Source organism: Myotis nattereri (genome assembly GCF_964212035.1).
Source record: "Myotis nattereri genome assembly, chromosome: 3".
NCBI lineage: Eukaryota > Metazoa > Chordata > Mammalia > Chiroptera > Vespertilionidae > Myotis > Myotis nattereri.
Genome location: NC_138077.1, coordinates 48,109,341 through 48,123,452, shown reverse-complemented (window position 1 = coordinate 48,123,452; position 14,112 = coordinate 48,109,341). Strand labels below are relative to the sequence as shown.

General features: G+C 37.5%; 1 protein-coding gene and 1 pseudogene across 3 annotated transcripts in view; one reads left to right on the top strand and one right to left on the bottom strand.

Moving 5' to 3' along the window:
• Window positions 1–14,112, top strand: part of P3H2 (prolyl 3-hydroxylase 2) — a gene marked incomplete at its 5' end in the record, with an annotated part of 172,482 nt that overhangs the window by 110,767 nt on the left and 47,603 nt on the right. For both annotated transcript variants that reach the window (XM_081087028.1, XM_081087027.1), the window contains one exon: window positions 12,550–12,702. In XM_081087028.1, coding sequence (XP_080943154.1) covers window positions 12,550–12,702 — 153 coding nt within the window. The remainder of the gene's footprint in view (window positions 1–12,549; window positions 12,703–14,112) is intronic.
• LOC308516906 (large ribosomal subunit protein eL32-like) lies at window positions 2,886–3,353 on the bottom strand (annotated as a pseudogene). The gene has a single exon. The product of its transcript is annotated as a large ribosomal subunit protein eL32-like (transcript).

Sequence of the window (14,112 nt, the reverse complement as noted above, 5' to 3'; positions counted from 1 at the left end):
TTTATCCTACAATAACCAGGCTAACCTTTCCATGAGAGAGAATTATCAAGTCGATAATACATCTTCATTCTCATACCATTTTGCCTGCTGAGAAATGAGAAGTATTTCAGACTCCTGATTCCTGGTTCTGCATATAAGAAGCTTGGTGTTGCCATTCCATCCTAACAACAGGTACCAGTAAAAAGCTGAACAGACTGAAAAACCAATAACTTTTCTAGTGTGTACTAAAAGAAGTGAGGACACGGTATTTAAAACAAAAGAAAAAAAAACTTTCTGTAGACAACAATGTCAAGAGAATTAGATGACAAACAACAGACTAGGAAAAAGTATTTGCAAAAGACACATTTGAGATAAGGAATTGTTATCCAAAATATACAAAGAGTTTTTAAACCTCAAAAATAAGGTAACAACCCAACTAAAAAGTGTATAAAAGACCTTAACAAATACCTCACCGAGGAGATATACAGTTGGTAAATAAGCATATAAAAATTCTCCATATCACATATCATCAAGGAATGCAAATTAAAGCAATGAGATACCACTACACACTATTAGGATGGCCAAAATCCAGAATACTGACAGCATCAAATGCTGACAAGGACATGGAGCAACAAGAATTCTCATTCATTGCTGGTGGGAATACAAAATGATTTACCCAAAAGAGTTGAAAACTTATGTTCACACAATAACCTGCACACAAATGTTTATAAAAGCTTTATTTGCAATTGCCAAACTTGGAAGCAATGAAGGCGTCCTTCAGTAGTTGAATGGATAAACTGTGGTATATTCCAGACAATGGAATATCACTTAATGTTAAAAATTAATGAGCTATCAAACCATGAAAAGACATGGAAGAACCTTAAGTGCATATACAAAGTGAAAGAAGACAACCCGAAAAGGCACAATATTGTTTAAATTCAAATATATGGTATTCTGAGAAAGGCAAATTTATGGAGAGAGTAAAAAGATCAGGGGTTGAGGTGTGAAGGAATGAAATGATTGGAGAACAGGATTTTTAGAGCATGAAACAGCTCTATATGACACTACAATGATATATACCTGTTATTATAAATTTCTACACACCCAAGAATGTACAATAGCAAGAGTGAAATCTATGGACTTTGGGTGATTATGATGTGCAGTGTAGTTCCTTAATTGTAACAAATGTACCACTCTGGTTGGGGATGTTGAGAATGGGAGAATCTTATGCCTGTGGATAGTGGGCATATTGGGAATCTCTGTTCTTTCCTTTCAATTTTGCTGGGAACCTAAAGTTGCTAAAAAAAAAAAAAAAAAAAAAAAAAAAGTCTTAAAAGGTTTTTCATAGCAACATCAAATATTTTAGTTTTATTTTTTGAATACTTTTTGGAGTGAGACAGTGGAGATTTTCATGACCACACTCTCTTACATGAACACGTAGATACATCTGTTTCTCTTTTCCCAAGAACAAAAATCAAAACACCTCAGTTTAGTGTTCATAGATCTCCATGATCCAGCCCTGTTCAACCTTGTTTTCCATTACTCTGCAATCTAGACCTTCCAACTGAGCCAGGTTAGTCAAATTACTATGCTGTGAAAACATCTGAGTCATTCCTATTTTCCCCTTCTCCCCGCTATTCTGCATCAGAGATATCCACATGTTTTCTGTTATTAAGACCCAGCCTCAGTCCCACTTTCTCTGAACCTTCCCGGTGTCAACCAATGTTTGTTGGTGCCATTCAATGCCAACAGGAATCCTTAATTTGGCGTGTGGTGAAGAAGAAACCTTCATTCAGTGCAGAAACAGCTCAGTTGTGACAAGGCACATCTGTGAAAATAACACAGCTGTGGAACAGCTCTATTGTGATATAGCACGGCTGTGAGGCAGCCCTGGGGCCAGGCCCCTCTCCAACTAGACAGCTCAGCTCTGCTCTGCTCCTTGCTGGTCCGCTCTGCACTGGTCTGCTCCACTCTGCTCCAATGAGACATAGTTGGTGTTTCAACTCAACCAGGAAAACACAGTTTTTGGTCTTCAATGGAAAGGGAAAGTGAGCTCCCAGAGGGAGCTGGCTCATATAGACAAGTCCCCGCCCTATTCTCTGATTGGCCTGTCCTCATGCAAATGAGGATTCCAAATCCTTGCAGACTGGTTGATCTAAAATGAACTCTCCTGATTGGTTAGAATGGAGCTGCTCTGATTAGTGAAGTTGTTCATGGGGATATAGCAATCCTGTTGGTTAAAATTGGATTCCAAGAACTCCTTTAAAAGGGCTGACTCAGCCCAGCTGGCGTGGCTCAGTGGTTGAGCATCAACCTATGAAACAGAAGGTCATGGTTCAATTTCCAGTCAGGGCACATGCCTGGATTGAGGGCTTGACCCCCAGTGTGGGGCCATGCGGGAGGCAGCCAATCAATGTTTCTCTCTCATTGAGATTTCTCTCTCTCTCTGTCTTCCTCTCTGAAATCAATAAAACATAAATAAAAGTAAATAAATAAAAGAGCTGGCTCAGATGGCAGAAACAATGCAGGCAGGCAGTTCAGTACAGAGGCCAGTGTTCAATGCATACTTCTCCATGAAGTGTGGTTGGAGTGAGCATGAGAGTGAGAGGCCCTTGTGTAGAAATGGCTGCTAGGCTTCGTTTGTTGTTTTTTTTTGTTTGTTTGTTTTCTTTTGTTGCTATTTAAATTTGAGCCCAGTTAGCCACCAGGATACCTTCTTAGTAGATGTCTTTTTTCTACACAGGTTACTGTGATTTTAAATTTATCTCAGTTTTTATAGCACTGTGTTGCCTGTTAACCACTCATGCTGCCCTCTCATTCTGCAGAACTTTAGTTATTTTTTTTTTTTGCCAGATGGCAGAATTTTACGATTTTATTAACACACATACAATGTGCACACAATCTGTCTATTCATTTTCTTCGCTGAGCAGCCTGGCATTGGGATTGGTGACTCTGATGGCTGGGCTGCTCTTTCCACAATGGCTTTGTGGTTCTTTGAGGAGACGTTGTGAGCAATCTCAGCACAGTGAGATCTGTTGCACGTCAGCAGCACTTCAAGCTCCTTGTCCTTATGGGCCAGGAACTTCCGAAAGCCACTGGGCATCATGTGCGTTGTTTTCTTCTTGTTCCGATAACCAATGTTGGGCATCAAGATCTGGCCCTTGAATCTTCTATGCATCCTATTGTCAATGCCTCTGGGCTTCCGCCAGTTCCGCTTAATTTTGACATATCAGTCTGACTGGTGCCGGATGAACTTCTTGGTCCTCTTTTTGACAATCTTGGGTTTCACAACGGGTCTGAGGTCAGCCATGGTGCCAAGTAGGAAATGGCTGCCACCTCCGTAGGCAGCGCAGAGGAAGAGACAGAACCTTAGTTCTTGATATTAGTAGTTTGTGAATATGTCCTTGCCCTACTGGACTATATTTAATAAAAGGTCAAGAACCATGTTGAAAATAGTTTTTATCTTCAGATGGCAAACCATTCTTTTATGGACCAGATATGCACAAACTCACCTCTACTTAGAAATAGTAAATTAAAGTCCCAAATGTATGTTTATGAAAGTTTTAATAAAAGATGCAGATTGTAACCATTGTCTTGCCACTAATTTTCTGAGCAAATCCTTCTTCCACCTGTAAATGAAGCAGTGACACTAGATGATTTAAATAGAATTTCTAGCCCTGGTCACTTATGGTTAATGAAAGTTAGTATTCATAAGACCAATGCAAGTACTACAAAAATAACATAAGCATTAATGCTACCTGATATGTTCAATAAATGGATTTTGTCCAACCTTTAACTCTTCACAAATTCACCTAGCCTGGAACTTCTTTCCAATACAGTCTGTTGGCTAAGGTACAGGAGAATGTTTGGATTTATATTTAACCTGTGTATAGGCAGGGATATTTAATTTATAATACAGCCTGAAGGTTATTGCTGTGGATGAATGCTTATAAAGAGCAGATGTGATAGAGAGGAACTTATGAAACTGAAAGAATGTTGCCATCAAAACTACCTCTTTAATAAGACCATGTGACCTGTCAGGTTAAGAGCACCCATTAGTCAGTGTGATGGGTTATACCTAAAGGGACCTTAGTCCTTCTTGAAACCCCTGCATGAGGGGTCTTTAGAGTGAAACTCCCCTTGGCTTCCAGCCATGGTGCCTTCCTTTACATGAGCTCCAGCGAATGTTTGGAAATACTTTATGATGTAATCTCCCCACCCTTACAAGAGGAAGAGAGAGTTTGTATTTCACAGGGGAATGTGGCATATTTATATCAAAAAGGTACAAGTGGAAAAGCTTTAGATTTGCTTGTTTGCTTTTCTTATATTTCTCACAGAGGAGTGATTTGGTGGAATGTTAAATTTGCTTTATAAGCACAAAATGGGAGATGTTAGAAATAGTAATGACATTTTTCTATATGCTCACTAGACCCTGAAGTCCCCGCCCCCCCCCCCCCGCCCCCCGCCCAAATCATCAGTTTGGCCAGACTGTCTCCAGTGTTAGCCTTACCATTTTTAACAAGGCAAGGCCCAATTTATTTTTTGTTTTCCTTGGTCCACATGCCTCCACCTGCGAACCATGCAGGAAAGATGGGTGCCCATGAGATTAACAGGAAAGAAACCCACGCTTTGATTCTCGATTGTCTGGCTGCCTATTCCTTCTTGTATATGATAAGCATTTTGGGCCTGTAGCTTTATTTCACAAAACAAAGCTACAGGCACACAAAAAGTTTTGAAATTTTCATCTTCTCAAGAGCATAAAAATCAGTGCTAGGTCTATATTAAGCTATTTTGCTATCAATTTTTAAAGACTACCTTAGAATCAGAAAACCCAAATCCACAGTTAATTGCAATTTTGCAATCATATTTGACAAATAAATCCAAGTATTTGCAAGTTTGTAGAGTGGGGGGGGGGGTGGTGAGGGAGGGAGGATGTGGTCTGGCTGCTGATGGCTACAGAGACATAATTCCAGTAGTGAGCAATTAGGAAGCTGGCTGTTGGCTCTAGAGAAGTGATGTCCAGATAGATGTTTTTAAATGGGTCACTAGGGAAAGACAACATTCATCTCCATTTATCATAATGAAAACCAGGCGGAAGCAGCAAAGCATGAGTGAATGGTTAGAACAACAAAATTGGTTTTGAACCATGGAGTTCACTAGGGGCAGCTCAGTCTGTCCCAGCACTAGCTTCTACATGCTGCTATTGCTTATTGTTTGTATCATCATATGCCCTTGTACATAATGATCACCTGGGCTCAATGTGATGCAGAAGTTCATTTTTCAGCTTTTTGAAAAATTTTACAATAGAGTTGAGTCGACAATAAATGACAATTTTTTTGTTATCAGTATTGTAAAGTTCTTTGAAAACTACACAACAACATACAAGGGTAACTTCTTATTAACCTCATGTACGGGATCATTGTCACCAATATGAGGGTCCCAAAGGAGAGGACTACAGTTCTGAGCTCACAAAGAGGGACACTGGAATTCTATTTATTTATTTACTAAACTCAGACACGAATAAGATTTTTTACACGTTAAAGTGATGACTATTGCAGTAGTCATGGGACGTTGGCAAAACTAGAGTATGAATTGAGTGGCATCTACCTTCCAAAGAAATTTTAAAGAGGATTAAAGCTGTGGTTCCAAAAACAGTAGCAGGAAGCAAATGTCAGACAGGTCTTGGCGCAAACCTTTTCAGTAACCATTAGTCATCCTCCGGCACCTCAAGGGAGACTTCTGGACAACACCACAGAGGTTAAGATGCCAGCCCAGTTCTTCCATATTACTCTGTCCCAATGTTTAGAACAAAAGCAATAGAAATATATCAACACAACATACACACTAATTTAATTTGCTCCCTTGCAGATATGACTTGCCCACATTCCATCCCAAAGATAGTATTCTCTCCTCCTTATCCAGCAGGCATTCAAGTCTTGGCTATTCTCTTGTTAGGAAATTAGACAATACACAGATGGCTTGAGGGATTTTGTCCAATTAAGCACACAGTTATTTTTTGGCAGATACATTGAGGGTATTTTTTCTTTAAATAACTTCAGGGACTTTTTATTTTAAATAGTCTCTAACCTGAGATCACATATTAATCACAAATTAGACTTTAATGACTAAAAGTTCTGCGTCTTCACTTTAGTTTTTCCTTAACCTGAAAGATGGTTTTCATTGATAAGAAACCTTCTAACATAGCTGATAGAACCTGTTGTTCCACTGTGCTTATAAGGGTAACCTCATTTGACAGTGGCTATTCACCATCAGTGTTTAACATTAAGTTGTAAACATCAGATTAAAGCTTCACTAGAGTATTTAGAAAGAGCAGGAAGATATTAATCAGGCTTAGGACTATAAGGAATTGAAGGAAAGACTATGAGCAGTTTGGCAAAAGAAAGTGTCTTTTAAAAGACATTCTTCCTTTCCAACTTATTCCACAGAGAAAATGTTACTCTTTAGAAATGTCACTTCCCATCTAATTCTTACCAAATAATACTTTGAAAACTGTAAATATTTACTTATAACCATGACTACATTTCAGACTAACATTCAATAAATGCAAAGATAAGTTTACTTTCTGCATTTAGCATGAAAACCTAAAGGTCACATGTAATTAACGTGTAATCTTTAAAGCTAGAAATTTCTAAATTTTCAACGTTAAAATATAGGAAAGAATTTAATTACTAGAAGTGTCCCTTACTATAGGGGTTTATTTTTTAAATAAGTTGTATCTTTTCTGTGTCCCAAAGGACTTTGAGTTACCCTTCTAAAACAATTATTTGCATAATTAGATTTTTGAAATGGAAACAAAAACATCAACAAATTTAAAAAGGGGAAATATATGAGCTTCAAAAAAATACAGCTGAGTTCTGAGCTTTCTAGTGGTCAAGGCAAAAAGGACAACACAACATATTATGCAGGCCTCAATGTTATTTTACAAATTGTCAAAAGAAACAGTTATTTTGCATAACTGAATTATTAAAATAATCCAATACATAGGTGTTTTTGCAAGTTACATTAACAGCACAAAGAATGGTACCATCACCAGAAATTGTGAAATAAGAATGCAACGTTGTTTTCCATATGCCTAATTTTTTCTTTTTCAATTACAGGTGTCATTCAATATGATTAACCAGCCCCAAAGTTTACATTTGAAACACTCTGACTTATAGAACTTAGTTTAATCTAGTAGTTCAAATTACTTCAAATTTTTGTTTCAAAATTTGCTGGGTCTTCATTGTTAGAGTATTCTTTTGATATGTTAATTCAATTTTATTTAATTAATAAACTTGGTTTTGTGAAGGAAATTAACTTTGGGCTGGCAAGAATTTAAAGTAAATTTGGAGATACTAGCATGTGTTAAAATATCTACAAAAATGCCTGGTGTTATCCTTACTAAGAAAAAAATTCTTACTGATCCATAAAAGGAAGACTAAAGTTGTTAGCCCATAAATTTTTAGTGTTTAGCATAATGTACATCCTGTAATCTGGTGACTTTCTTTCTCTTCAGTGTGTTTCCGCTGCTAAGTAGAACTTAAAGATTCTGCTGTGACTTAGAAACAGAATGTCTTGTCAGTTGGTAAGAAACCTCAGATAGGGTTAAAAATTCTCTAAAATTGCTATATTGTGAAATTTAAGTAAAGAGCCGAGGCAAAAATGATGGCACTTTATCAAAATGTAATGCATGATGCTGGGTGAATTCCAAAAGTTAAGGTGATGAAAGTATACAAGTAGAGAAAGAATTCCCTTTTTTATTGAAAATGTTGATGTTTGAGTAGAACAGAAATTACCTCACATTTGACCTTTTACCCTGATTGTATAAAAAAGGCTCCAGGAGATAGAAAGTGATCCTAAATATTCTATTTCACAAGTACACACTGTTCTTCACATGTTTTTATGTGCTTCAGAATGTCTTTTTCCTTCCTTGCGCGTGTCTTACAAGCTGTTTTAAATTTCCTATTCAAAATATGTGAGCTTCATATTTCTTCTAATTCAGAAAGAGCGAACTTGTATGTTTTCCCTAAAATATGCTTGGAAATTTTAGAATTCTTCTCTTTTGTGCTATGTGTTTGTCTTCTGAATTGAGAAACACTGCTATAGCAAGGATGGACAATATGGAAAGAAAGAGAAAGGAATGAAAGCTAGAAGGGAAAAAAGGGTGGGGACTGAGTTATCCTGTGATATTCTTATTCTGCAAAGTAAACATATTATCTCTGACCTGGATTACTGGTCTTCTCCTGCCTGCTACCAAAGACCTACTCTCCACATAGCAGACTTAATTCTTTTAAAATGCATGTCGGATAATGTTCCAAATTCTTTAATAGTTTTCTCCTACACTTAGAATGACATTCAAACTCTTTATTGTAGCCTACAAGTGATCTGTCCTCCAACTCCTCAAATCTCTCACCCTAGTCTCTGCTCTGCTTTTTAAAAATGTCCAGACTTTTCCACTTCAGGTCCATTTATTTCACTTGACATTCTTTTGCCTGGAACACTCTTCCTCCCATTTTGATCATGACTGACTTCCCAAAAATTTAGGTCTCACCTCAAAATTCCTTTGCAGAGAGACCTTCCTTAACTAATTTACCTAAATAAGTCCTGTTTTCATTCCAACAGCAGCCTCTTACAGTATTATTTGTTCATTGGTTTCTTTGTGGCACTTAGCACAAACTGAAATAATTTTCATTAATGATTTGTTTACCTGAGACTTGTCCCCCTGGATGAGACTCTGAACACCTGGAAAGAGCAGGTTCTTTGTCCACTTGGGTCATGTGGGTATTCTATTCTCATTGACTATCACAATGTCTAGCTCAGGCTCTGTGCAAAATAAATTTTAGCTAAATAAGTGAATGCATTAAATAAATAATTTTGGTATGACTGGAGTATTGGGCCCGTGTGTGTTTTCTTGAACAGGAGGGTGGTAAATTAGAAAACTTCTAGAAGTTCTTCTAGAACATTTTTGGGGAAAGTTTGCATAATGACAGATAGGAAGAAGTTATGCTAGAAAGATAGGGTGAGGGCCAAATCATTGGGGTTCTTGAAGGTCATGGCACATAGTTTCTGGAATCTCTTTGTGGTCATTGGATAGGTGCTAAAGGTTTTGAAGTAGTCAGTGTGTATGAAATGCTCCTTTATGATTAGCCCTGGAAAATCAGGTGTGTCTCAGAAGAGCCTCATTCCCTCAGCAGTGGACAGAGGGACTTCTGAATGCAAACAGGGTGTTGACTTAATCAGTGTTCATTTCTTTTCCACGTAGCATGACAACCACGTACAGTGTGCTTCTGGGCTGGCAGGAAAAAAATTTTGCTTAGTTCTTCAGAGTCCTAGGGGAAATGAGCCAGTGCTTCTTGAAGGCATGCCTGACCCCCGTCTCTCATATCTCAATGGAACAGTGGGCTTCCTTAAAAGTGATACCATCTTGCTGTCAAATCATTTCCCTTTCCTCAGTTGTTCTTTATTTGCAATTTATTTTTCTGATGCATAGAGTTTCCCTCACATTAGAGCTATCCTCTCCTGTGGTTTGTTTTATTTTAGTCTTAAAGGAAACCCAGTTTGGAGCCCTTAATGTAGTTGGTTTTCTGTTTGTTTTAATAGAATAGTGGGTAGATCCTTCCTTAGCTGAAACCTTGTGCCTACAAGGCATTGTAATAATCCCCAGCCAATAATATGGCATTATATGGAGTATACACCCAATTTACAACCTAAAAGTGTTCACCTGGACTTTCCTTACCACTTCAGATATGTGTATCTAATTTCTAAAATAAAGTACAAAAATATTAAGCTTCCAGTTAAAATAATGGCCTGTTTTATAGACTCTGGCAGCTAATTCTAGTTTCCTGAACTGGTTCACAATGATTTAAAAGCCTTGGCCAGTTCATGAGTAAGTTTTATGGTTTAAGTCATAGAATCTTTTTATACTTAGAGATGATGGTATTATGTTCAATACTGGGTTATAAATGGGGAAAGCACCAAATAAGCAAAAAACCAATGTGGTCAAATTTAAGAAAAGGAACCAGTGTATCAACATTGTCTGACAGTTTTCAGGAGCTACTGGATCACAGTCATCAGTGGTCAACAGTATTGGGAGCACTCACTGGGAATAATGACTTCTGAGATGTTATTAAACTTATATCGTTTCAGTACACGGTAGCTAATGAAGCACACTCCCATATAGTATACTAATATACCTTCTGATTTGTGTGTAAAACACTTACTTGCCAGAAGTTTCTTTTCTCTTTTCGTAGACATTTCATAGACATCTGTATATGAAGTAGGTGGGAAACAAAAAGATAAATACGTCATATGGTCCCTTTTCTCAGAGCTCTAGTCAGAAAAACAAACATACTTAGGTAGACACAATGTATGGCAGCATATAAGTGACAGTAGAGGAAAGGGGATTGCATTGCAATGCTTGGCTACAGCTACAGAGTGGGGAAAGGATCTATTAGAGAAAGCAGAGTGGAAGTTAGGCTTCATAGGATATGTTAGATTTCATCCAGAAAAGACCAAGGGACAAAGGATCTCTAGGTCAATGGAACAACCTGAGCAAAACATGAAGGTAGGAAAATGTAAAACAAATCTTGATTTATGTTCTATCACTTATAATGGTGCTATAGAACCTGAGTATGTCAGTGCAAGTCTGTTTTGTTCATGACTTATAGTTTGACTCTTAACTGGAGGAAGTTTTCACAATCACAAGAACCTTAACAATACTTACAAATTATGTATCCATGAGCATTATACACTACTAGAGGTCCCATGCACAAAATTTGCCCAAGGGGCTCAACCCTCCCAGCATCCCCAGCTGCCCCGTGGCCCCACCTCCCACCCATTGGTTGTTCTAGAAGGTAATCCCGGAAGGTCATTCTGGAAGGTCATTCTGCCATCTGGTCTAATTAGCATATTAGCTCTTTATTATATAGGATATCCATCATTAAGGAGAGCATATTTACATCCTTGCAACTGATAGATCATGTATAAGTTGTATTATGTTGTTTATTTTATTTGAGTTTTATTGATTTCTGAAGCACATTCATATATATTGCACAATTAATTTCTTCCAAAATCCTATGTAGTAGATGGTGGTATGGGTGTTTTATGGGCATTTTTCTTAAAGGAGAACTGAGGCACAAATGCTTAGATGACATTTTCCAGGTTCACACCATCACCCAATTTACAACCTGGTCTTTTTCCTCTATACCTATATACTTGCTGCTATGTAGATGTCCACAAAATTCATATTTATTTGAGTTAGTGTGTGAGATATTGAGGAAATTTAGTGTGTGAGATATTGAGAAAGACACGAGGTCCAAAATTAGTGATTTTGACAGTCAAAATAATTCTGGGAGCATACAATTGAGAACAAAATTAAAGTGGTAGGGAAAGTTGATTTCAGATGAGATTTAATGGAAGGAATGCCGGTAGGTAGTAATATGAAAATTAAAGGGGAATGGGGAACATTTTACTATTATTAGACAACTTTAAGGATGTCAGGTCTTGAAATAAGCCAGTTTATCTTTTCTGAGGTAAGTGTTAAGATTCTTTATATATCATGAGATGCAATTACTGGGGACTTTATGTTACTCATAGTTGAGTGGCCCAACTGTTAAAAGTATACTAAGTTGAATCTTCTATGCTATTCCATGATTTTACATTTACTTGTTCAGGAACAATTAGTTTTTAATCCTTTATACTTTAAAATACATCAAACATTATTTGGATTTACCATGGAAAAGGCTACTAATATTCAGTTTTCTGATATGGGGCAAATGGATCTAACTACAGACATTCTTCATGACTAAAGCATAAGGAAACATGTCTTAAATTGAGTAAATTTAATTCCATTTTGTTAAAAATTTATCACTGTATGTTACATGGGAAGCAGTATATTAAGTGGGTTAGGAGAAGATTTATAGTGTCTTATAGTATAGTGGTTATTAAAAGTTCTTCCTTTTGAATTAATGAGAATCAAACTTGTAAATTTGAAATCAAATACCACAATCAAAGGAGTGTGGTAGAACATTGTATGTGCTGTATTTCACATCTCTTATTAGAATAATTTAATCTTACAACTTTGTATTCTTCATATTCTAAAGCCTGGCAACACGCTTGGTGTAGTAGATGATATATCCAATCCCATGTTTTGGAAAATCATAGGTGTGTTTATACTCCCGTTGTTAGGACTAATGCAAAAGGGACAAAAAGAAATGAAGAGAAAATAGAAGACAAAGATGTTGAAAATATGAATTAGAAGTGGCACAGCACTGGTAGCTTTTTATTTTGATTAATTATAAAACAAATTGAAGATTCAATTTCCAGAAAACACAGATGACTTAGAAAAGAGGGGAAGAGAATGAACTTGTAACAAAGTACATGTATCCATTCTCACTAAAGCCAAATCATCCACATGTCATTTTAGTAGTGCTATTGATTCGCCTCCTGCCCTTTGGGATGGAGGTTTAATATCGTGAATGTGAACTGTCACTTTCAAGCCTAGTACTGAGCCTGGCTTAGAAATATTTACCTTAATTTGATCCTTTTTTTTTTCTTTTTTCTTCTCCATAGCTTAACCAGTTGGAAAAAGCAGTGGAAGCAGGGCACACATTTTTCATGGCCAATCCTGAACACATGGAAATGCAGCAGAACATTGAGAATTACAGAGCAATGGCCGGCGTCGAGGAATCCCAACTGGTAGATCGAGAGGCCAGACCACACCTGGTGAGCTCTGGGGACCCCTGCCAACCATGTGGAGCTAAATGCTCCTAAGTTTCATTTGCCTCAAAGCAGATTCCTGTGAATGGATATCTCAGAATGGTTCCTGATTTCCAAAACAGTGACATTTTTATACTTTTAGAGTTATTACATAAGATGTTATAATTATCATGGTTAAAAAATTGAGAGACAATGAAAATTATTTTAGAAAATCAGTTTGACACGGTGAAAAGTAGAATATGATATAAATATCTGTAACCCTTTCTGAGCTTCAGCTCCCCCGCCAGCATTATTTTCCACCTGGGACCTGAGCCCATGTGAACTGCTCAGGTCACACTGTAGTTTCCTAGCTCCACGTCCCCGTGGTTTTCCCCTTGTACCTGTACTTTCAAATTCTGGGGTTTTGGTTTCAAGCTATATAATTATTTGTTTACTTAAGGTGATAATATTGTTGGAAGGGCTTCTTTTACAATTAGAGACATTTCTATTCTCAACATGTGGACTCCATGATGATTAAATAAAATGATAAGAGAGGAAGATTTTAAATGGAAGCCTCCCCTCCCCCCTTATTTTTTCAACTGGGCCAGGCCAGGAAATGGTTGTCATGTCCACCCCCATCAATCTTCCTGCATTTTGTTGCATGGCCCTACCTACATTCAAAAGGACTAGAAAGTATCGTCTTTTTTGGGGGTGGAGGGAGGACTAGGTCCCATGCAGTCAGAAAAAGCCCAGGATGTAGTACTGTAGCCAGCACAAAATCACATTGCTCTTTAAGTAAGATGAAGAGAAATATGTCAATACATATTATAACTACAGCACATTTGTGATAATATAAAATTAAAGGAGCTTGGTAACCTTCTCTGCCAATATATGACCTGGCATACTAAGGTCTCTAGCTAATAACTACAAGATCTCATAATTTTCTCATAATTGTGCAGTTCCTCTATCTATCTTTCAGCCCCGTATGTCACAGTTCCATCAGTCAGTATGAAACAGGACATGAAAGGGTTTGAGCTGTCTGCTGCTACCTACAAATAAGTAGAGATGAGGTTGAATCTTTGTGGTGCATTTATTAATCAGAAAGCCAGCAATCTGAGGGAGGAGCAGAAGTGTAACACACTGAAAAGATGGCTCTAACAGTTCATTTTTTTAAAAAAATATATTTTATTGATTTTTTATAGAGAGGAAGGGAGAGAGATAGAGAGTTAGAAACATCAAAGAGAGAGAAACATTGATCAGCTGCCTCCAGCACATCTCCTACTGGGGATGTGCCCGCAACCCAGGTACATGCCCTTGACCAGAATCGAACCTGGGACCTTTCAGTCTGCAGGCCCACGCTCTATCCACTGAGCCAAACCGGTTTTGGCTCTAACAGTTCATTTTAAACAAGCTCTTATATAGGGTTAGTGGTTGGGA